At 39.5% G+C, this 25,241-nt stretch overlaps 2 protein-coding genes across 2 annotated transcripts in view; one reads left to right on the forward strand and one right to left on the reverse strand.

The window, feature by feature from the left end:
* The first annotated feature begins 7,457 nt into the window (after positions 1-7,457).
* Positions 7,458-25,241, forward strand: part of pde6c (phosphodiesterase 6C, cGMP-specific, cone, alpha prime) — a 30,584-nt gene continuing 12,800 nt past the window's right edge. The window contains exons 1-10 of the mRNA XM_075457715.1: positions 7,458-7,525; positions 8,199-8,427; positions 8,544-8,651; positions 9,523-9,678; positions 13,552-13,605; positions 13,915-14,038; positions 14,560-14,687; positions 15,028-15,221; positions 15,482-15,602; positions 15,809-15,880. Of these exons, the coding sequence (XP_075313830.1) occupies positions 8,239-8,427; positions 8,544-8,651; positions 9,523-9,678; positions 13,552-13,605; positions 13,915-14,038; positions 14,560-14,687; positions 15,028-15,221; positions 15,482-15,602; positions 15,809-15,880 (1,146 nt within the window). The 5' untranslated portion in view covers positions 7,458-7,525; positions 8,199-8,238. The remainder of the gene's footprint in view (positions 7,526-8,198; positions 8,428-8,543; positions 8,652-9,522; positions 9,679-13,551; positions 13,606-13,914; positions 14,039-14,559; positions 14,688-15,027; positions 15,222-15,481; positions 15,603-15,808; positions 15,881-25,241) is intronic.
* Positions 21,423-23,652, reverse strand: rbp4 (retinol binding protein 4, plasma). Its single transcript, XM_075456983.1, has 6 exons — positions 23,596-23,652; positions 23,186-23,288; positions 22,838-22,974; positions 22,612-22,718; positions 22,106-22,318; positions 21,423-21,781 (listed from the first exon to the last, which is right to left on the reverse strand). The coding sequence occupies exons 2-6, from the start codon at positions 23,285-23,287 to the stop codon at positions 21,744-21,746; spliced, it is 597 nt and encodes a 198-aa protein (XP_075313098.1). The 5' UTR covers position 23,288; positions 23,596-23,652; the 3' UTR covers positions 21,423-21,743.

Consider the following 25,241-nt stretch of genomic DNA (forward strand, 5'->3'; position numbering starts at 1 on the left):
TTACTTGTATAGCACAGTGCTGGTGCATGCTGTGACGCCTCGAAGTTCAGTGACCCAGCTGTGGGCAATGGAAGCAAGGCCAGGCAGTGATGCAGGGCACCAGGAGGTCCGCTGAAAAATGGTCCAGCTGCTTGCCGCTCTGCTGATGATGCGGACATGGCTCACCAGGAGGCTGATCCATGAGCCAAGCTCCTCTCTGGGCCTGATGAGGAAACCTATTGGCAGACAGAGTCTGACAGCTCTGTGAGACTCTCAGTCAACTGAGAGACAGACGGTGAAAACGAAGCGACATTTTTAACATTGCGCTGTCCAGATAAATTATAGTCCTTCACCAGATTTCGTCCATTCCCCTCATTTGGAGGCATGTTTCTTGTCATGCTGTTGTCTCCACTGTGGTCTTCAATTGGCTTGCTGGACAAACCTTGTGGGAACTGTTGTTCAGCTGTATGTCAGACATGTGTGTCAGACATTGCTGGAACGCTGGCTGGCAATGATAAGGAGCGTACTTCATGACTCAATCTCTTTCAAAGGAGCACGGCTATAGACACCTAGCTTTGTAAGCACAAGAACAAGCTATATCTAAAGATGCCCTTTGTCAGAGTAGGCCAGTACCAGCTGAGCCATGACAGGACCTCATGCTTAGCCATGATTTTGTTCCTCAGCCTCGAGTTACAACTCATGGCGAAATTTGAAAAATCTTTTAAGATTAAGATCCGATTTTATTGATTTAACTCACTTAAAACTACAGTAAATGGTGAGAAACTAGTATAACAAATATGCTATTTACATCAAAGAATTTTTCTAATTGTGGATCATAATTGATGATAACAAAATCAGTCAAATCTATCAAACATAATAGGTACATCAACATAACATGTTTTGTACCTAATTTGTTAATTGGGGACCATTTTTGGTTGTAAAATGGATGCCACATCATACTTAAACTAGCATAACAATTATTGTATTACTGTATTCACAGTTCACAACTGTCACCCTACATGTATACTGACTATTGACAGCAGGCAGTTTTCGTCTTACAAATATCAAACAAGCTGGCTCTGTCACAAAATGAAAAAAAATGTGTGGATGCAAGGTTACAAGGCCTCACAAACAATTTGTCAGTATTGGGATTACTTCAAATCAAAAGATTGATTGCGCTTACAACAAAGCCTCAAAGAAGTGTAGAAAATATCCACTGTAGCCAGAAAAGTAAGTTAAATAAAAATCATTCCTGTGTTTTCACTTTCAATTTTCATCTCTTGCCATGTTTTGCCCTCTGATGAAGGAGAATTTAAGACCACTATTTCTTCACATAGAAATCAAATCTTGAAGAGCTTTTTGGATTTTCCATATTTGCCCCTCAGCTCAGTGGAGTAATATATGGGCTTAGCTTTATTTAAGCACGAGTCTTCAGTGCGCTTGTTGCCAGATTGTTGTTTTCATCTTTGTGGTACAACCAGGCTACCTGGTAGGATCGAGTCTTTTCTTGCTGTTACCGAAGCTTCAAGTTTTGAACTTTTATTTTCATGTTTACAGAAGACCTGCTGCCTGGAGCTGCTGTTTGTCCTCTCTGGATTCTCTGCACCACAGCCAGTTTGCCACAGCCTTGGTCAGCCTGCTACAGCAATTGTTTCAGCCACTGTTTGCCACAGCCCCAGCCCCCGTGTCACAGGAGAGTTAACCTAGTTTGGATGACCTTTTCCTGGAAGAAGAAAGCCTCTAACTGTCTCTCTTTCCAGAGACCCATTCCCACCTCAGAAGGAATTCTTTTTTTTTTTCTATGTCCAGGAGCCAAGTCTCAGTGTTCTTGTTATCGCCTGATTCATTGTAAATAAACATACTTAGCTCATACTTACCTGTTCTCTGCGGTCTTTCTCTGGATCCCGCCTAACCTGACCATAAACAAACTATAATGTTGTTGGTTTTACTTGTGGGGTGTTACATAAGCACTTTGGATCGCCTTGTTGCTGAAAAGTGCTATATAAATAAATTTCACTTCACTTCACTTACATGTTTAAATGCCTCTGTTTCTAGATGTAGCATATGTGGAAATAGCAAGGTGACCTGTAAGATTTTAGATCCTAGAACAAAGACTACAAAAAGCCTTAACTTCAGTTTCAATGCAAGAAACAACAGAAACACTGTCATGGCTGAAAATACATTTTTAAAATATGAGGTAACTATCTTCGTTTTTCTGATTGATGACTTAACGATAGCCTCCACATCTGGCGGCATGCACCTACAAATCGGGATTTTTTTTCTGCCTTAGCTGCACCATTGCCATAATTTCCAGTCACCTTGTCCAAAGTGATTGCAACTACTTGTTTAAAGTCAGCTTGGATGTGGGCCACTGACATTCCTTTGCCATATGTTCACTAGTATTACACTTACTGCAGCTAGTTCGTCCTTGTGAGAGGCACTGTCAGCGAAGGGGTCAGTCTGAATGAGGAGCACCACAGGAACATAGGAGAGTCTAGGACCCAGTTTCAATTGGTTTGAATATTTATTAAATTTGGAAGCATTAGGCTGTATTTTACTTTTTTAAATTAAACTTGTTTAATGTATTCTCCTGTCTTTTATATTATGCAACCACGGGGGTAGTGAGATTATATATGAAACAGACTGCAAGAACTGATACTGAATAAGTGTGACAAGCCTGCTTATTTAATCTTGGAGTTGCTGTGTACCAACTTTGACTTATTTCTGTTTACTCTGACGAAGGCATGAGCAGAAAGTATTTCAGCATCAATCCCGTCTTAATCAAGTTCAACAATGCGGCTGAAGTTATTAAAAATACACCATGTCTGTGTGCTATTAAAGGATGAAAAATACAGGCAACAAAAACACAGCTCTTGACAAGAGTGAGATGACTAATTAATAAAACTGACAAAACACTGGAACTCCTACTTTAAAAGACTTCAAGGCTACGCCATCAACGTTTTTACTAAAAGTATTTTCTGACCAGGTTTCTGAGGTGTAAAAAGTGAAATAATTCCAATGCCTGGATGCTGACTGGTATATTAAGCAAAACTCAGATGTGCATTAGCATTTGCAAAAAAAGTTGGGATGATGTGTAAAACAATAGTAAAACAGAATGTATTCACATGTATTCAACATTTAAACCCTATATCTAATTGAAAATAGTACAAAGACTACTAACTGATCTCGTATATATAAGCGGAAAACTTACTGTTACACAAATCAAGTGACGTTATCACCTAAAGCTAAAAAGGAAGTGATATTGTTTCATTGTAACGTCACGTGTTGTGTTTACATGAAGCAACCAGTAAAACGACATCCATGACGATCATGTTGGAAAAAGATTATATCTTAGCTCTGACCATGATTGTTTTTTTAATCCTACTGATGTAATGTTATGGTCTAAACCCAACCTAGAGGTGATAAGTGTTTTCATGTTATGGGGGGGGTTTCTTCGAAACCAACTTTCAAAGAAAGCACTGTGTAGCCTGTATATGTACTAAGATGTGCTGTATGAGTGTGTGAGTGAAAGGGTGAAAGCGCTTTGAGTGATCAGCCAGTCTAGAAAAATGCAATCCAAGTACACTCCCTTTACCATTTATGAACAGAACATATGTTGATCTTCATCTCACATCACACAAATTTCCATGGAGCTAAGTTGAACGGCGGCCACCAACCCCTTCATTTCCCCCTCCTCCTCCTTCCTCCTTTCAGAGTCTTTTCATCTTCTTTAAGAAAAGGCTTGAGAATGGCGTTTTGGTGTAAAAATGCCCATATTATTTGCATTTTTTCCTGTTCCGCTTATACAGGATGCTGTTATGAGTCGCATTGATGGATATGAACAAAGACCTATAGGACCATTTCCATTGGAGATCTGTTGAGATTATGACATCCCCAAATTCTTTACTCAGATCCCCATCTAAATTCTCTGGGCTGATCTCTTTGCACCCAGCTATGTGACTGGCACACAGCAAATCATTTTGGAGAGGTTTCATAGGGGTGGCTTTTAGAATAAGAGACAATGTGACAACTTTTAACTTTCCAGTGTGTAAACAGCTAGGCCAGGCAGGCAAGGCAGAGGCAGAGATTAAACATTAACCATCCATCACCGTCTCTGACATTAGCTTGTTGCCTAGTTTGCCACTTACTCCAGTTGTTGTGTCTTGTTATCGTGCTCTATCACAGACTCTATCTAATCCATCTGTCTACTTCACTTCTAGTGTGTGTTTCAAGTAGCACACCAATATCTGCAGATGTGCACAATCAGAACAGTTACATGCACAGCTGAGTTAAGCTACTATTTGAGTTTGACCTGGGCCATTTAATGGGACCACAGTCCTCATCCCAGTGTTCATGAACAGGAGGGGAATTGCCCAACAGACTGGACTGTGTTTGAGACAATCTGAGTTTCTCAAAGTTTCTCTTTAGGAAGTTGTCATGGAAATGCATGAAGTGAGTGCAAGCTGACATGCAGTCTTAATTGGTTGCTTTTCAGTCACAATATCTGATGTGTTTAGCCATGTGACAAAAGGAACAGAAAAGAAATGAGAGCAGCTTTATTGGGAATTCCCAGAGGAAAAATGTGCTTGTTTGGGAGGCCAATGTGTGATTCTCACTTCGGCCTCATTTTAGTTTCTATTTTTTCTGATTTGTTTCTGATACGTTTCTCCTAATATTCACTATCAGAAAAGAGAGCGACGGGACATTTAGCAATAAGAGTCACGCTTGAGCAGTTAATGAGATGCCTTACTAAACTTGGCTCAGTCATATCATTTTGACCACAAAATTAGCAATAGCAGAATTACTTTAATACTGTAACCCCACCTGAAAAAGATCTTGTGTTGACCCACACACCTGCTTGGAGTTTTTGGGTACCCACATGACTTACAATTTAATCCTGTCACCCCAAGCGACAACTGAATGAAATTTTTTGTTTTATATATTTCAGTATTTACTTTACCGTACATAGATAAAAGAAAAAATCACCAGGTGGAATTAACTTTATAGATATGTAAGGAAAGTTGGGAAAGTACTGTGGTAATTAATAGTTTCAGATGGCAACAAGTTGTTTAAACCCAAACTAATGCAGTGAGTTAGGATTAGAATAGCACTGTCGCCTCACAGCAAGAGGGTTCCTGGTTCAAAGCATGGCTAAGATTTCTGTAGTTCTGGAGTTTGCATGTTCTCCCTGTGTATGCGTGGGTTCTCTCAGGATGCTCTGGCTCCCATCCATGTCAGGTCAATTTGTGACTCCAAATTGACCCTAAGAGTGACTGTGAGTGTAGATGGTTGTTTGTCTCTATGTCGTCCTGTGATGGACTGGAGACCTGTCCAGGGTGTACCCTGCCTCTCGCCCAGTGGCAGCAAAATTGGATAAGCAAGTGTAGAAATCGGATGGATAGTGGTGAACGACTGGTGAAATCTAATCGAAGAACGACAGCAGTAGAACTCATAGCAATGTTTACTGGTGTGAAATAAATTTTGTTCATAGTGCATAAGGAGAGGGTTAGAGTTATAGGGTTATATATCTAGTATATTTTGGGCTCAATTCCATAATCAACCCTCAAATACAGCGGTTTTTAGAAAAGATATATAATTTTTTATCTTTTTATGTTACGGTGATTTGAAACCATAACTTATACTGCCGTGTAGTCACTGTTAAACCAATCTCAGTTAATCCTAAAGTTTCAAATTAATAGACCTTCCACATAAAAAAGTCTCCAATAGTTAGCAAAAGACATACAGGAGTCAAAGGTTTAAAAAAAAAAAAAAAAAGATTAATTTGAGTCTTGATGAGAACACAGTGAGTGCATGCAGAGTGCTCTTGATTTGCTCTGTTTGAGGTCAGCATGAGATGTATGAATTGAGTTTAACAAAAGTTTGGGGTGAGAATAGATTGAGTTCATATGGAGAGCTCTCTGATTTCTCTGTTTGAAATAGATTAAAAAGAGGCCCAAACTGAGAGCAAGCGAACAGTGAGTGACTGGAGAAATGAGACATATTTTCGGTATATTTGGTTCCACTTAGAACTAATAGCTGTCTAGGACAAATAGATAAAGCATTTTAGAGCTCTCATTCCTAATTTTCTTTCCCCTGACTATATTAATATGCACTTACTCTTTACTGTAAAAAGATTCATCTTTGAAGCATGTGACAGACAATTGAAATGTCACAAAGTTTTATCTACCTATCTATGTAGGCCCATTTGAGTCTTGTTTAGAGTATCCATGCAGGAGTGACTTGATCCTCAACGTCATTATCAATATGTGTTGATCAATCTTTGAGGGCTTCAGTTTCATATGATTTTGGTCAGACTAACATGTAAACATACATTTTAAATCTTCTTTTTTCTAGCACTCTCAATTATTTGCTTTTTGTGCAGAGCATCACGCGATGAGTGATGCTCCACAGTCCCAGAGAAGCTTCACTTCAGCTTGTATATTTCATTAAATTCTCCCATTATGTATTTAATTTGCAGCATGTCATGTCATGTCCTGATCCTTTGTTGCCCGCGTGGCATCGTTGTATATCAATAACATCCACACTGACGTGCACGATGCAGGCTGAAAAGACCCAGACAGCTTGCTTTTTTAGCTCACTGAAGATTGTATTTTGAATTAATCTGTGGTGTTTGAAATTGCAAATAGCTAAATGAATGCCTCTGTTACTATTATTTCAAATGGTACTGCACCGCCTGCCTCTGAAAGCTTTTTGGTAGTACAGCTGATCAATGTTGGAGCATGTTGCAATGCCTGTGACTAATGCTCATACTCAACATAATAAACGTTATTATTGGTTTCAACAGGGCTTGATTTTCTTAATAGTCTGGTTGAATTGTTTATATTGAGAGGGTTTTCGCTCTTTTGCTTTAACAGTAGGCCTACGACAAATACAAATCAGTTACTGGTCAGTCAATGAAAAATCCCAATAATGTGTCCGAGAAAGCCTACTTGGTGAAACACTAAGAACATGTGCATGAAATGATCTCAGTCTCTGGTAATCATTCATAAATAAAGGGTCGCTGAATTCGTTGTGTCACAGCAAAGTAAGCGCTTCTACAAAATAACGTGTCAATATTACATGGCTTTAAAGGTTGGATTTGAAGGGCTGTAAAATGTTGTTACCAAGACAGAAACAAGACAAGCCAGTTCTGGTAGCGCATTCAACTGCGCTAGGTGGATTGCTTAATTTCGTGAACGGACAGCCCGCTGCACCAAATTTAGGACCAAAAGATAATGCTACGATTCTACTCTAATTAATCATGCATAAGGTAACATACAATTTAATTAAATTGGTTTAAATTTTTCCTGCAGACAGAGGATATTTTTTTTTAAAACCCATTTTTTTACGCACTAACTCCATTGCCCCGCCTGAAAATGTATGTCGGCACAGCCCGGTAGTAAAAGAAAACGAACCCTCGCACTACATCACGGACATGACGTCACCGCGCTGCAATTCAAACTTCAGGAAATGAAAGTGTTGTGGATAACAACGGTCTCGACGCACACAGGCTAGTTTCAGTGGCTAACTGCAGCTCTCTTTGTCTGTGAGTGTTGTATATCTTTTAATTATCTGTGTCAAGAAGTTTCGTTGTGCACTTCAACTTGGGTAATTGGCATGTTAGGTTATGTTTATGGCATCAATTTAGTTTTGCTAGTTTAAAAAGACAGATACGGGGAAATACCTTGTGCCACGCCAGTGGGCTGTCATTTTTTCTTCTCATTGAATTTCACATTTTTAATAATGTACGCATTATTTTTTTTCTAACCGTTTAAAGCGAGTAGGTCATTTCATGATATAGCAAACACTTAAGGTGAGGAATATGAGGAAATGAATGGTCTCTGTTCTGGTTTTGGGTGTGGAGATTTTGACCTGTTCGGGTTGAGCATATTTAGTTGCATCCGGACCGACAACGGAATATGTGGTGACCTGAGTTTTAGTTTCAGCAACCAGACCCGGGCCTACATACAGATATAGGCTCATGTTTGGCTCCATGGGCATATGTTATTTTCGGTAAAACTAGCTCAAGTAAGTAGCTCAAGTAGCTCCTACAAACTGTTTAACAATTTTGCCCAAATGTATATCAGTGTTCAGTACCACTTTCATCACAGCTAATGTATTAATACTGCCAAAACTATTCCGATTTTGATTGAAACAGAGCACCCTCTGGTGAACTTGAGATCAAAACGCTCACTCATTAAAATTGCTTGTCTGTTTAGAGCACTCCAACTTACATTTTCAATAGCATCAAAGAAAGCCATGGCATCTAAAGGTGCCAAAGAGACCATAGTTTCCAAGTTGGGTTTCAAATCCAGCAGCTCTGCCTCCAAGGCTGAGGCGGAGCTGGAGAGGGTCAGGAAGGAGAACGCTCACCTGAGGAGAAAGATCGATGAACTGGCCAAGCGACACATCAAACCACCCGACTCAGACAAAAGCAAGCTGCTGGAGGTAAATGAAGTGTTCACCCTTACATCAAGGAATCGCAGTTCCTTCTGGCTGTTTTGTTGCGTTTTGTATGTCATGATTTGTTTTGGACGTCATGATTTGTTTTGTTTGTTTCTTAGAGGATTATTTCCCTCGAGACGCTGCGAGAGAGGAACAATCAGCAGCTACTGGTTAAAGAGCATGAACTGGAAGCTCTGAGACAGCAGCTGTCAGCTAAAGGAGGAGAGGTACAAACACTGACACCTCTCTGCAGGAATATATGGTTAAATGTCACATATATAGTCAACTATCCATCAAGAAGTCCACTGTAAACAAGGGCACGTGCTCAGAATGAGGTACCCACAGCAGTGTCTTCGAGACTGCTCTTCAACTTGTGAAAATTTGTTGCACTCTTGGCATTGTGTCAGTGGCGTATGTATCGCTGGCAGCAGACAACTGTCAGAGAGAGAGAGAGAGAGAGGGGAGGGGGGGTCTCACTAGAATCCCAATGAGCTGCCACAAACAGTTGAGGGGGAAATAACTTCTATCCCATTTTGACAGCAGCTCAGCAAACTGAAGCTTAGACAACCAGCAGCAGGTGCATACCAATGCATGGTGTTATGTGGTGTTCACTTGACATTTATAAACTGTCAGTAGTGGGTGTGTCTATGTATTAGCATCCATGACTTACTGTTACTGTTTGACACTGGTGTAAGAATTCATGCTAAATATTTACGGTTGTTGCTTATCCTTTTGTAATCTCTCTTCTATTGTTGCAGATATGGCTCTCTAATTTAGTCTAGTCAGAATGGCAGGGGGCTAAACTCGAAGATGACATGTTGACACATTGAAAATCAGCATTTTGTTTTGCCCAGACATTAATCACGCTTGCCTCCTCCTCATTAAGTTTCATCAACAGAGGTGCTAACTGGGCTATGCTACCAGACTTCCAGCCATGTAGCGTCAATTATGTGATGAGGATAATTGTGTGGAAGACATGAAAACAAATTTTCTCAGCAAATTGCCTCTGCTTAAACAAAGGCTGAAAAGACTCAGGTTTGACTCAGTCGTTATAGAGGCCACTTAAGTTGCAGTTTTTCATTTTGTCGTGCATTTCAGGTGGTAGCATCGCTGCAGGCCCAGCTGGAGCAACGGAGGAAAGAGGCTGAGCAAAAAGACGCGCTGTTCCAGAACTTGTCACAGGAGACGGAGAATCTGAAAAACAAGCTGGCCACCGTTTCTGCTCGATGCCAGTCCCTGGAAACGCAGGTGGTGGTAGGATGACCTCACAGCCTTTGTACCTGTCAAGATGCTCTAATTAGTCTGTGAAAAAAGATGGGGAGGGCTCAGCCTCAGCCTCGGCCTCTTTTTACACATGATCTGTTGCCTTATTGGAAGTCAGTACACCTCAAATGATGTAGTTTATTTAAATAGTGTCTGGCTGCACTCTTGTGCTGGTACAGGTCATAAAAACATTATGCCTTTAATTATATTTGAATAATTCAGGGATATTATGAGTACATTACTATCAAAATGTGAAGAAATGAAGGAAATGAGGGGCCAGTCTTGATGGGGGAAAGGTTACCTTTTGTCAGAAAGCATTGGAGAGCAGAGTCGGCTGAGTATTTATATGCCCCCTCCTACAGCATATTTCCCCCTGTTGGACTAGAACGAAATACTGCAACAGCTTTGTTCTATTATATCCACCTCGTGCAAGTTTTCGCTTTACATCCAAACTGCAGCTTCTTTAAGCACACGTCTTTGGAACGGTAATATTTTTAACAGATCAAATTCTGTTTGTGGAATGAATTGGCTTTTGTGCTTCACAGCACAGAGATGTGTTTTAAAGCAACAAGCACATGAATCATAGCTGATATCACAAGGCTGGGTCGTGTTGCGTTTTATTGTAGATTTTCATCAGATTCTTTTCAGTAGGTTTATTGTAAGTTTTTAAAAAAAAGATTGAAGTTTGTCTGGGAGTGCAGTTGCAGCTCTACATTTGTCCACCAGGTGGAAGTATTTAATCTGTTTTCCTAAGCTGCTGATGTCACCTTTTCCTTGAGGCATTCTTAACAATTTGTCATCAAATCAAATCAAATTTATTTATATAGCACATTTCCTGTACAAACAATTCAAAGTGCTTTACATAAAATAAAACATTGCAGCAGGGAGTGTAAGAAGCATTAAAAATACATAAAAGAATATAAAGAGAAACAAATAAAATCATTTAAATGAATTTAAAAACAAGCAACAGTCTAGATAAGTTAAAAGATATTTCATGCATAGACACATGAGAACAGAAATGTTCATGATGAAAGTTAAATTCCCAGTAATACATGGGTCAAAATTAAACCTTGCAAATGGGAATATACGTTTGTTTTTTTTTCTCTTATAGTCCTCATTTTTAGTACATTCATGTCGTTACAAGGGCAAGAGTGCACTGCTTACTGATTAGATATAGTAATCTGTGACCAACCTTTGATGGATCTGTAGTTGCCACTTGCCTTTCAACTGAAGACCTTTATGGATCAAATAAATCTTTTGGAGCCTTTTTAAAAAAATAAAAATTTATATATTTTTTTACAAGAAAAAAACTTTATCTGTTTAACTTTTTTTTCTTTATTAAACTGTTAGAGATTCCCTGCTGTTTTGATTAGAATTAAATAAATTAAGTAAAAGTCAAGGCCATATGCACTCGTGCAACAAACTGTTATTGAATTTCTCTGCTCCCATTGTTGATGCATCACTGGAGGCCGGAGCTAAAAGAGTGAGAGTTTGAAGGAATCAAAGTGGGGATAATGGAGAGGATCCAGGCTTTTTTTGTTGCTCTACGGTCGAGTGCTTGAAATGCTGTCTTTGAATACAGATGTTCTTTGCTTGTTTATTTCATATCTATTTTTACACCCAAGGATGGAAAGCACTAAAGTCCAAATCAGAGATATTAATGGATAGGACTGTAGTGCTTATTAGTTATGGGGTACGTAACATCCTGGTTGAGTCATTCTGTTGTCTCACTCAGATACGGGTTAGTGTTGCCGTCATGTTCCTGTCAGCCTCTTTCAGACAAATCTTTGACAGTGACAGAGAGCCCCTGTATGTGAGCATTGTTTGCCATCTGCGTCAGATTGGAGATTACTTCCTGTTACATGGACACGCAGCACAGGAGTGATGTCAGATGTTTATTAGCAGCAAATTGTCAGTGTGTCCTTGGAAGATGATTTTTGTCTCTAGGTATTGCAGTTTTAGGCATTCTCGGAAACATTCATATTCCTCTGTAATGCAACCGTATGCTGTTGAGTGTTAAATGTTGCTGACTGCAGTCACCACTTCAGCATCCTCATTCAGACATGAAACTGATCAACTTCAAATGCTGTCCTAAAATTGGAAGAAAGGATCTGTCTGCGATATATCAAACATATCATTTAGCTTCTGCTGCAAGTTTTTGAAAATGTAATCATTTGATTTTACTGAAACATTCTGCTTTTTAATAACTTAGCTTGACTCAGCTAACCCACCAGCATTTCCCTCCTCCCTCCTAGGTGCTCAAACGCTGTCAATAGTTTTAGCTTATGGGTGTACATTTAATTTCATCTAAGAAAGTTGACAAGCTCAAGTTAAAGGCTTTGCTTTGATCGGACACAAAGAACTCTGAGTTAATGTGGCATAACTGTGAATTGAGTGAAAGTCCTTTAGGGATGGGTGTTATGGAGCTGACTCTAGGGTTTGTGCCCTGAGTCATGTGGCCAAGTCTTTGAAATGTAGTGCAAAGACTGACCGCTTGCACACTGGCAAGTGTGTTTTTCATGCATTATTCAAAATTGTGTTGAATGATTTAAAACAGCAAGCCTGTGTGGAACTCTGAGCCCGTGACATAACTGCAGTTTTATGTCTCTGTGATTTTCTCCTGAGAAGTGTACAACATAAAGCTAGAACAACTTAATATGAAGAATCTTAAAATGGCCATCATTTACTATTTGCCCAACTGTGTTGACTGAAATTAAAGTCAAAAGATTGATCTCAATGTGTGATTTAAATTTTTTTTTTAAAGGCGCAAAAGCTGCAAGCAGCTGCACACTGCTTTCTCATACATGACACATATTTTCTTATTTATATATGCTGGCTAGCCTGGGAATTCCCATGCTGCTTTGCGCTCGATTTCATTCTCACTGCAAAGTCAGCCTGGAAACCACCGCCCTTATTTTTGCCAGAGTTTGGGAACCAATCACAGAACGGGGGGGCAGCAAGACGATGACGACGTCTATGCGCTACACCGAAGCTTGTAGAGTGTTAATCCAACATGACAGCAGACACAACGTTACCGTTCGATGCAGCCTTAGAAAGTGTTTCGGAGTAGATTCACCCTAGGGTCATTTGAACCGTGACATCCAGCCAAGTAGCCCACCCTAAGTTTTTCCGATATTGGCTGAACATCAGTTGAGTTACTGAGTTATCCCGAATAGCTTAGTACAAGCGCTAACAGACCCTGGCAGCATCTCCAAAATTACCACACTAAAATCACATGCAATGACACCAAACTTCTACAGTAGTACAAATATGGTCTGTACTCACAAAACGATGCATTTGGAAGTTTGTACATAGTCCAGGAGTTTATTATTATCATCAACACAAGCCTGATAGCTTTTCTGCTGCTAAAGCTTCGTTGACGTCACTTCTGGGAGCTGGGAGCTTCAAAGTAAGATGAGGGTTGATCTGCTACTGTAGACAACAAAGCAAGGCTGCTCAATTTCTCCATTATCAAAATAAATTCACAACTCTACAACATAAAAATTCATGTAGAATATAGCATATAGGCCTACTTTGTTGTTAATTTAAGTAGCTTAGAGCGCAAGTTTACTTTTATTTTCCTTTTTTTTCTTCTTCCTCGTCGAATTTCTGTCGTCATCTGGTATAAGTGATACAATTGGCTATGAATCGCGCACAAAGCAGCATGGGAAGAACCTGACGTCATTTGATAGACATTCGTAGCGCCCAATAAACGGCTCTAGGCATTCGTAAACCACGCCTCAAATACGAGAAAATGCACACCTAGTTCCCAGACCACCATCTCATCGAGATTGTGGACGCGTCAGCCAGGCTATATGCTGGCAACAATATTTTGTAGACTTTAAAAACATTTCTTCTCTTCAGAATGGACAGGGACCTCCTGCAGACTTGGCACTGGTGCAAAATCAACTGAGAGATGTGAGTGTTTCTGCATGCTTGTATGCAGTTTAACTGTGGGCATTCCTTTTGTTTGCTTGTACCATAGCTATGTTTATAAGGCCCATCATATCTTTCAAAAAGCATGAAGACTTTTTGGAGACTGCTAAAGATTTTTTTTTTTTTTTTTTTTTAAGCATTTCATTTTTCTATGCTTTTGTCCAGGCGAGAGGAGACAAAACATTCCTAATCATCATTTAATATCTGTAAAAACATCAATGACTTGATTGTTCTTGAATTTAAACATCCACATGGAAAGAGTACAGCGGGCGTTGTGTATTTCACCACCAGGCTCTTGAGAAGAACCAGCAGTGGCTGGTCTACGACCAGCAGAGAGAGGCCTACGTACAGTCTGTTGTTACACGTACACTGGAGCTGGAGCAGCAGCAAACCAAAGCAGAGGCCAGTTCAAAGGGTAACAGTATCTGACATCCTCATAGTATCTTACAGTGTGTGAATGTTTTCTGTTAAAGTTCAAATCAATTAAAGACTGCACAATGTGTTCGGACAGCATGAAACCGAGGAGGGAAAGTTAGTGAAAGGTATGTTGTTTGATGCAGGTATGTTTTTTTTGTTTTGTTTTGTTTTGTTTTTTTTTTTTGCTGAAACATGAATGGTTAACCAGGTAATGATAATATAAATGAATTTGTCCGGAACAACTTATAAGTGAGAAGCACGATTGAAGCCATGTGGGATTCAGTAACCTGCCCAAGGATACTTGAGCACTGAGACAGAACCAGTTACTTTCACTCACTCTCCCTCCTCTTGAGTAACATCCACCCAAGATTGATTGTTAGTAATGCAGAAAAAATGATCTCCTCTGATCTGAAAGGCAGCAAATGATCTAAATCTTCTATAAAGATGAATTGAATGTCACTGATTAAATTGCTTAAAGATTTAATTTGATTCTCATTTCAGCTCCCACAAAATCTCCAGGTCCTGAAAAGGAATCTGAACTGAAAAGCCGCTATGACCGGTTGCTTTCAGGGATGCAGAAAGACCTGGAGAGTCAAAAAGATCAGTCTGCCAGAGCCCAACTGGAGCTGAGTGTGCAGAAGGAACAGGTAAGTAATTAAAAGACTCCATGTCATTTCACTCATTTGACCGAATTTTTTTCGTAAGTATGCAAGTATCCCTCTTACCTGGATTTGCCTTTATTCTGTATGCTGTGGCTTGCGGTATGCACATTAGAGACAAACCTTGTCCTTAGTCTCCTTCTAAAAGTGCAAACAGATTAATTGACATTCCTGCCCGTTCAAAAGACATCACCGAATCAGTATGCAGTTGAATGCCCGCAGTCCTTGGATTCAGACATCTTTATAATTGATCTGCAGCGCTCGATTGAAGAACTGAGGAGACAGAAAATGTAAACTGCTTTGCAATTTGTTTTCATCGGCTCTGCAGACCTTGAAAGCTCAGGCTGAGCTGCAGTGTCAAAAGGAGCAGGTCGCCAGAGTCCAGGAGGAGCTGTTGGTGCTGCAAAGGAAGTACGAGGAAAAGTGCAGTGAGTTGTCAGCCTTTCTGAGGAAGTACGAAGAGAGGAACAAAGAGCTGGACGAGGCCAAGATGCAACTGCAGGCAGAGCAACTTGGCAACAGGTAAAACAAGTCTGGTGTGGTGTCTGAAATGAAACTCGACAGGTTTTCACTGTTGATCTATAAATCTGACTTGAGCAAAGAAACTACACAGACCTGTGGTAAAATGTTGAATTTTATGTTAAATGGGAGATTTGCTACAGGTTTATGAAGGTAATATTCCCCCCTTTACCCTCATAAACTACTATTGTATTGTTGTTTAAGAACCATAAAGAGGAAGCATGACCGTTATTGGTATTTATGTGGATTACACAAACATCCAGACGTGCAGTGCATGAGGAAAGAAAGGTGTCGGAGCGGACGGACAGATTGAGGGCAGAACTGGAGACGGTTGACACCAGATTGGAAGAGGAGAGAAAGAGATCTGCTGATCTTCTATTGCAGGTGACACGTTATTATCTGTTTATTCAGTTACTCTTCACTAATGTGATGAAAGTTATTTCTTCATAACACATTAAAAGAAGTTTGCATATTGAAATGTCACCCATCATCAATTCTATTTGAGTAAATACAATGCAAGAGCATGACGGATTGCTAAAATAAAACTTCAGGTTTGTTAGAGCTAAATGGCGTTTTTTTGGTCTTCGCAGGTAAATATGCTCCAAAAGTCGCTTCTGAGCCAAAATGAAGAGCACAGGAGGATCGCAGCGCTGGAACAGCAGGTAACACGTTTTCATTTAAGAGGTTATTCTGTTTTTTTGGTTTTCTTTGTTTTGTTTTTTTTTTTAAAGAAAAAGAAAAAAGTTCCCTTTTGTCCTCTCCACTTACATTACTGCCTCTCCTAAGATCCAGCTCTCTGCCAAGGACTTTGAGAATGAAAAAATTGATCGTCAGACTACGCAGCAGCAGTTGCATAAGGTCCTGAAGGAGCTTCGCAAAGCCCGCGATCAGATTGCTAAACTGGAGTCTGCTGTAAGTTTTTAGTTTTTATTTTATTATACATCGCAGCCATATGTTTCGAGTTAGATTTGTTAAGCAAATTTGGGCTCTTCCTTAGAGGGATTTTTTTTTTCTTTTTTTAAAGAAGGGTTATGTGATGTAATTATGAGTAGTTTTAGTGTCTTGCCTGCAGCAGACAACGGTCAAAATATGGGGCGTACTTTAAAAAAAGAAAATTCTAGTCCTGTAAAAGTGGTAAATGCATATGTATTCACCCTCTTTGCGATGAAGATCTGGTGCTAACAAGGTGAGGCCAAAGAGCTCTCCAAAAAAGTCTGTACGAATCAGGGTTGAGTTGTGGAAAAAAAAAAAAACCAAAAAAACAGTTTATACGACTGGGGTATCTGTCCATTGGGCCACCATAAACTGTACACTCCACAGAGCTAGGTTTTGTGGAAGAGTGGCCATAAAAAAAATAAATAAATAAAGAACTTCTTATATAAAAGTTCACCAAAAGAAGGGGACGCACCAACCCTGTATAAGAAGGTCCTCTGGTGAAATGAGACCAAAACACAAACCCAACAGCCCTCATCATCCCATGAACACTTCCCCCCACAGTGAAACATGGTGGTTGCATCATCATGCTGTGGTGATGTTTTTAATCAGCAAGGACCTGGAAACCGGTCAGAATTAAGGAGTTGATGGATGGTCCTAAATCTGTGTTGCTCCGCATAATTTCCTGTACTGTGTCCTGCTGATCGGCTGCGACTGACAGCTCTGCAGGTCTAATCCCAGAACAAGTATGAGACAACAAAAATGAGTGATAACGGAAGCAACGATGGCGACATCTAATATGAATGAAGGTTTTGATGGCTCACCCAATACGTGAGAATTAGAAGTAGACTTCTGTATGTACTAAGAATTCATAATTCTCATCTGGAAAATTAGCTTCGCAAATGCAGTGTTTTTCTCAAAGCAGCCAGTGGCGTGTTGGCAGCTAACTGTAGGTGATGAGTCATAACCTTCAGAGGTATATGTCCACCAAGGGAAAATGGTCAATTTTACACAGTGACCAGGATCTTATGACTCCATTGTAACAGCTTGGAAAAAGCTGGAAGAACAATTTTATTTCTTTTTTTTAAATAATTTCAACAGTAACGCTCAGCAGTAAGCTGTCCCACGAGTCTGACCCAACAATGGACTCAGCTCTGCAAGTAATGATGTGGAGCAACACGGATTTTCTTTGCTGAACAAAAGGGTTCCCAAGTAAACGTCTCTCTGCTGCAAAAGTGGCACAATGTAAAACGAATCATATGCAGCACTGAAATAGCTTTTGAGGTTTGAGTTGTTTTAGATGGAAAGAATTTGATCTTCTTCTTGTGGCCCACTTGTGGATAGCTTTTATGCTTTAGCTCGCCTGTCAGAAAAGCTTCTGATTTCCCCAAGCTGGACGCACTCCGACCGCTGCTTACGACACTACTACTAATAATAAGTTCCTCACCCAATCCCACTTTAGAAGAAAAGGAAATATCCCTTTAAGGTCATTTTAGAAGGATTGGTGTCAAAAACTTACAGTGCCCTTTTCTGTGCAACCAAAAACAAATGCTTAGTGTGTTCTGTCTTCTACTGTGTTTCAGAAGCAGCCAAATGCCCGCTTTTCAGAGCCTAGCTCGTACAATAAGCTTGAGTTTGAGCGTCTTACTATTGATGACCCTTACGGCCCCACTTCTCCAACTAAAGTCATCAACCTCCTGGATGAGAGTTTTTTGGAGTGTCCTAAGTGTCGGGCTCCCTATCCGACCAGTCGCCACAGGGAGCTCCTGGCCCACATCGACTACTGCTTGGCCTGAGCGAGCACTGATCAGTGTTTTCCAACCTGTCCTTCAGGAAATGTAACCCCTGTAGTGCTTTCCAGGTGATCTGAGAGCACCAGACAGGAATTTTAGGTGCAGATTCCACAAACAGCACTCTCATAAGCAACAACGGGTAACAAAGGGTGAGAAAAGTATTTTTAAGTTTACCTCGAAGGCTTGTAACATGACCCCCAACTACTTTGTTTTATTTTCTGATTTAGATATAAGCCAGTAATGTAAATACTGAGACAAGCTGTCTTTTGTTGGAAGTAAATTTCATCCACCTTTGAACTAAATTGGAAGAAATCCTCATATTATTACAACACTGGGCTATTTATTTTCACTCCAGGAGATACCCCAGACAAGACAAATATTTGACATCTTGTCAAATAAAGTTATTTTTATTTTATTTTATTTTTAGATAAATGGGAATCAAAGGGCATCCTTAAAATTGCATTTATTTTTTATTTTTTCCACCTTTAACTGTTTGTAAAGAGTAGGCAAATAGTCTTCTCGTTCATGTGTTTACACCTTCTTGTCTTGTTATATACTCCAACCTTTTTTACCATTAGAACATCACAGGGTCGCAGCACTGATCATTTCAAAATAATTTGGATGGTTTCCTGCATTTTTATTTTAGTTTGTAAAGCTCTTGTGTGTGTGTGTGTGTGTGTATTTGATGCATTTATTTATTCTTGGGTTTTTCGAGTGAGCTACTATCTTTTTATGATCAAAGTTTTATTATCTTTTAGAAAATTGCTTATTTCTGTACAATTTTTATGCATTTATTGTGGATTTTTTTCTATATAAACATGGGATATACCCTGTTGTATTCTGTATGAAACCTCCATAATACAGAAGGCTCCAGAGATTCAAACTGCTTGTAAATGCAGAAATTCTCCACTCCTGGTTTCAGTAACCTCCCCTTCTGTGACACTGTAACATTTTTCTCAGTGTGTGTATTGTACATGGCATATTTGAATTGTACCATAGAAAAACAGCAGCAGTGATCATTTGTGATTTCTTGCAGTGTTGTGAAGAACAAAATGGGGAAAATATTTCTACGCTCCAGTTGTTGTTGTTTTTTTTCCAACAATATTAAAAGGCACTCCTAATTGTCGACAACCGTCAAACTATAGCACCACCTGTTTTCTATTACAGTAGTGTTACTCTGTCGAGTGTGTTGCACACAGTTGGATAAACCTCACTGAACCATGCGACTGTAACCATGACGAAGATCTTTCTTAGTTTTATTCGCCGAACCTTACCAGACCGCACACGTACAGCAGTGGGGAGCTTAACTATAGTCACATGTGGCAAGTTGTCTGTGCATTCTTCCCGTTCATGTCCACCGTGACTTTTCTAGCCTGCAGCCCCGTAAGGCTGGAATGAGATTGCATGCGTTAATTCCTTGTACTGAACTATTTACAGTAGGGATTACTGAAGGTCTCCTTCGTCGGAGAAAAGGGTTAAGGTGTCTTTATTCCTGCTGTCTTGGCAATGTGACTAGATAGATTTAAGAGAAACAGGCACTGCTGTCCATCTGACCCTTTAGGTAGTTGTTTTATCTTGGGCTGTGTACTTAAAGAGTGCCACTCTGGGAATTATTTTGAGCAGCATTTGTTATCTTTACATGTACCTTATTTTATATTCAATCATGTGCTCCAAAATTGTTTTGCTGTGCTGTGTACTGTACAAAAATGTGCAATAAAGACCCAAATCTCCCTTAAGCGCAACAGTCTTTTTTTTTTTTTGTGTGTGTACTTTTTGTCACACATTTTGTCACAATTACTAAATCTGTCCAGCAGACATTCGGGTGTTTTATCATTTGAGTGGAATCTTAGAGCAGTTATAGGCACTTGACAAAGGAGAGCGTCATAGAAGCCGATCAGATAAACTTTTTAGGTACAATGATAGTTTGATGACATACTTCCAAAAGCTGTTGGCACATTTTATGTTGCTCGATCCAACGTTTAAAATTTCCATCTGACCGCTTCTAACAATCATGGAGTTTAGCATGGTTGTCTCTGTCAGTTTAAATTTAAAAGAATAGATGAATGAGGCCTTAAGGTCAACAAACTGCTCATCACAAGCTTTCAGACATCTAAGATTGTTAAAAAAAAAAAAAATTAAAACAACTGAAAACATGTCGGTGACTGCATTTCAGTTGGCCACATGGGAAGAGCTGCTGCCAAGAATTAAGCACAGATGTCTGGTGAGGAAGGGCATCTCTCACTGGAACCCACCCATAGAATGCTCAAAAGACTGCAAGGATTTGAAAGTCCCATAAACCTATTCCTTATTCACAATAGATCATAGAAAACAGTCAGAATCCCGGGTGGGGCCTTTCTGTGTGTAGTCTGCATGTTCTCCCCGTACATGCATGGGTTCTCTCCGGGTGCATTGGGTACCTATTGCCCAATCGCAGCTGGGATTCGCTCCATCCAAAGCTTATTTAAAATCTAAAATTGTCAGATAAATCAAGATATGAAATTCTTTTCCTGAAATCATGCACATCGTGTCCTCTGGATTAAAAAGGAGAGAAACCATCAGTTTTTTTTTTTTTTTAATCAACACTCTGTTCAAAAACCTGCATAGTTGATGATACTGCCGTGCATCAGTGCCAATGGAACTGCTAACAAAATCTGTGCTCAGAGGTATAGGCAAGTTTTAGTGCAACATATGTTCATAACCATCTTTTTCAGGGAAGGTCTTCCATATTAAAGCAAGACAAAGCTAAACCACATACTGCATCTATTACAACAGCATTGCTTCGTAGTAGAAAGGTTCCTGTATCAGACAAGAAGAGCCTACACTCCTCTCCCAAAGATCCAGAAACTGGTCTTCTTGGAACCCCAGAGGGGATGATACACTGTGGTACACAGGTCGAACCAAACCCAATGATATACAAGAGTTGCTACCACATTTGTGTTGTACTCATTTCTCACGAGCCATATTGGTAGGTGTTGCTAGAAGATAATCGCATATCCTTGTTGCTGCTTATACACTTGGATTTTGATGTATTTCTACTGCTTGAGTTAAGAAGCCATGAGTTTATTATTTCCTTTTGAAGAATGTAGCTAAATACCTAAAGTGCAATCAACAACTGATGATCCAGCGTGATTTGAATGTTTTATTTCAAAAAGGGAATAAAAAGTATACATCATACAATTAAGAAACAACAGAACTACTACCATATGCCTATGTCTAGTACCTAAGGTGTGTATATATATATATATATATATATTAAGATTATCAACAATATGTACTTATGTGCTACAAGATGCTGCATGTCCTTCAGTATAAAAGCAAATCACTAAGATTGGAACCTCGTTTTCTTTTCTAACCTAACTCTTCAAATTCAGAGCAGCAAAAATTTTAGGATTTCTTACAGCTATTGTTTTTTGACAGACATTGTACCATATGTCGTTCTTTGTTGAGTTGATTTGTCTGATGTTGTTTTTTTCTTACTGGAATCAGAAAAGGTCCATAATAATGCAGGTTTCCAAATGGAGGGCTGTTCCATTTAATGAAAAACAAAACGTACAAACAGATGCCGAGGATAACACTGATAGGGAAAATTGGGGCAGTAACAATTGACAAGTAACATCCTGGTATTTGAATGTGACTGTTCATAGTTAGCAATTTTTTGTTTTGTTTTGTTGTTGTTTTTAAACAAAAATGGTCTACTTTCTCTCTCAAGACAACATAAACAGAGGCAGTGGGGATAGGCCAGAGGTGGGATTCAGTCTGAGACCAGGGATCACAGTCCTAAGGGTGGGGATGTCAAGTTTCACTGTTGGTAAAAAGATTCACTGGCGTCGCAGAAGCCTGCAATGCAAGGAAAAGATACATTTAGCTTATTGCAAAATACAGTCTGACAACAACATGCCGTCATAGGTTAGCTGATATTACATTGACTTAAAAACATTGCTTATAGTCTTCATTTAACCAGCACTAATGTGCTAATGAGATTTTTATACTTGTTTGGGGTCTTTCTGAACAATGTGCATCTCTTCAGTGAATAAAGTTAAACAAGGATTACAAGGATTTACTGAACATTAGTCAATCATTGACTTGCTCTTTCATCTTTCTAAGTGACACCCACTGATAAATAGTCCTGTTTCAATCAGCATTTAGTGGAAATCAACTAACCGTTGTGTGTAACCCGTCTGTATTTGCCCAGTAGACAAAGATCCATCTTCTTCTGCGTGATGATGACTTGGTCTTCTGGCCTCAGGCCAGTCGGGTGACGGGAGAACACAAAAGAGTAGCTGTCCAAGCATGTGCCATCTGAGTCTTGTAGTCTGCAGGAGTAGTGGATGGCGTAGTTGTCGTAGTCGGTGTCGATAACCCAGTGATCATCATCTGAGAGCAGGAACGGAGGGGGAGAGGTTAGTTGTTTGACTAAACCACCATCAATTTGTGGACAACTTATTAAACCTGTAGATGTGATTTGAATATAGTCATGGAGATGCAAAGCGTGAGCCCCCTCAAAAAATGTATTATTACTATACATGCTGGAACTACTGATGTGGCTGTTTCTTCCCTTACATTGCAATTGAGGTATCTGTTAAAATTTGCATAAATTTGCAATAAAATGATTTTAATGTCTGAAAGCAGCAAATTCTGTTGAGAAAGTGAACTTAAGTCCTGCTTACTTCCAGTCTGGAGGTATGAAGCAGCTCCCCAGTACTTCATCCTAAACTTTGCAGGGTTATCAGAGTCCTCAAAGGTGGCAAACATGTGGGCGCACATTTCCCAGTTGCTATGTCAAAGAGAAAGACGTGAAAAGATGTGAGACAAACTAGCCTCGAGGTATTTTGTAAAAACAAAGCGCAGGAAAGGTGAGCCTCTAAAGTCTCCTCTGAACCGAAAGGAACCTACTTGAGGATGACTACCCTGCCCTTAGCATTGGCTGTCATTTTGCCATCGTCATCGACAGTATACTGGGCCACAACGTTGTCAAGTAAGAACAAACCCTCTGGGTCCTTCTTTCCAACAGCATACCAGGTCCCTGCATACTATGGTTGAAAAAAATTCATGTGTAAGCTTCCATCTCAATGTTCTCTGATTAAACATTAAAGTAAAAAGATACATATTAAATCCAATAATTAAATTTATATTACTTAAAGTTCTTTGAAACACAAGAGATCTATTCCCAGCCACAGAACTTGGACGATAGCAAGTACAATTAAATAGAAGTCAATCAATCTCTTAATATTGTCAACTCACCCTGGTTCTGTCAAAGTCCTGCTTGACCTGGAAATTTTGAACTTGACAGTCCTGTGCCAAGGACAATGCCAGGAGACATAGGGCCACAAAGTACCGCAGCATTCTACCTCAGGGGACAGAAAAAAAGAAAGAAAGGATAAAGAGAAGGAAAGCGGTTCAGTGAAGTTTGAGACGAAGAAAAAAAGAGGAAAAACAGAGAAAAGACAAACCAAATTGTCAGCCACATTGTTTGTTGATTTCCTTTCAAGTCTCAAGTCAAGTAAAGTTGAATGTGATTCATAAAGTATCTCCACAGCATTTTTCATCTAGTAATATGTGAGTCAAATTACATCTTTGACGAAAAAGTAAATCACTTTAAAAGTTGAGCTTAAAATACAATAGCAAAAACATAATCCATTATCAATGCATACCTTGTTACAAAAAGAAGTGGCAAGCTCACAAAGATCCTCAGTTTTGAGTGGGTCTGGCTTTATATACAGCTGGCTGGTATTGCATAACTTCAGGGGACCTGAAACTCCCCTGTTCTCCCCACAGTTAGCCTCCCCTGCGTTGGATAAACATTTACATAACTAAAGGTTCAAATCCTATTGATTTGTGTGTCCTGCACATTTGGTTGACCACCTCGTTGAATTCTCCCAGAAGTTGGTTTCACTGTTCCTGCTTACGTTTTCTTAGTCTTATGAAAGCAACCATCAGCAAGGCCAAGTGGACCATAGATAATAAGCTATAAAATGTGTGAATGTCATGCTCAGTGGTATATAGATACAAAGTTATGCACCTTGGAAATAAGGTGGGCGGTTGTATCTGTTGTCTTCAGGGTTTTGTGACTTTTCAAAGAAGTTTTGAGTGTTTAAAAGATGTTACTTCAAAAAGTTGCCTCAAACAAAGCTACACTTCATAGAAATATGTGAAAGGATTTTGTGTATGTGTTTTATAGCTAAAGGTTTTATAGCTAAAATTTCTTAGTGAAGAAATGTAGCAGTAATCATGCATACTTCTCACCATCATCAGTGTAATGTGATCAGTTGCTGCTTTATCTCACAGCACTGTGTTTGCATAAAAGAAGGGCAGAGTCCACTCTCTTCTGGTGTAACATAATCTATTGAAGAACTATTCAAAGATGTGTTATTTTGTAGTCAAACAGCTTGTTTCAGTGTTACGGGTAAAATGCGCGTTGGTATGAGCAACCCAGCTCCCCAGTTTAGATCTGTTTTTCATCTGACTTAAATCTACTTGTGGCAGACGTTTTATAAATTGATGCTGTTATTTTGCAATGAGATCATTTAACCACTCCTCTGTGGGCTAGGGGAGCACAGCGGAGCCAAACATCTGCAGCTTGCATAAGCAGTAAAAACATTCTCATGAAAAAAACAGCACTTTCACTCTTTAGCATAAATAATAGCAGCTGGAGTTTGACCGAAGGTAGTGCAACATTTCACAATCTTGAAAACAGGGGGGAAAAAATGTATATGCTTCACTGCCAGGTTTGTGTGTACATTTTGAACAGTTTTTTGGCAGCAACAGACTTCCTGATTGTTGACATGAAACTTGAGTTACTCAAAATCTCCCATAAATATATGGATTTGAGTAAAATACCTCAAATCAGCCCTTTTATTAGCTGAAATGTAAAACTTTGTGAAGGGATATGGCACCACATGGGAAAAGTACATGTACTGGTTATGCCAAATATGAAATAATCCAGTCCAACACCGCCACGACTGTACCTTTGGCCTAGAATACAAACAAGATGTCAAAAAGCTTCCAAAAGTAGGATCATTTGCAAGGCAGTCTCATTAGATTTATTCAAATTAATTTTGATTCACATTGCACCAATTCACAGCAGAGGTCATCTCGAGGCACTATACAAAAAAAAAAAAAAAATTGTCATGTCATTACAGACATCCAATTCAGTCCAATTTGATTCAATTCAATCCAGTTTATTCTAGTTGTATTTATGTAATACCAGTTCAGAAAAGGTAGCCCTGTTAAAGAAACCCAAGGATTGCATTGAAACTTCATTTCTATTCATTCCCCAGCCCTGAGCATTAACTGGGCA

The sequence above is a fragment of the Odontesthes bonariensis genome, chromosome 23, assembly GCF_027942865.1.
Source record: "Odontesthes bonariensis isolate fOdoBon6 chromosome 23, fOdoBon6.hap1, whole genome shotgun sequence".
NCBI classification, from domain to species: domain Eukaryota; kingdom Metazoa; phylum Chordata; class Actinopteri; order Atheriniformes; family Atherinopsidae; genus Odontesthes; species Odontesthes bonariensis.

Coding starts and splice junctions, on each gene's coding strand:
- rbp4 (XM_075456983.1), bottom strand. CDS start 23,287: ATGCTGCGGTACTTTGTGGCCCTATGTCTCCTGGCATTGTCCTTGGCA. Junction 22,719..22,837: donor GGCAGGGTAGTCATCCTCAA/GTAGGTTCCTTT, acceptor TCTTTGACATAG/CAACTGGGAAATGTGCGCCC. Junction 22,319..22,611: donor TTCATACCTCCAGACTGGAA/GTAAGCAGGACT, acceptor TCCTGCTCTCAG/ATGATGATCACTGGGTTATC.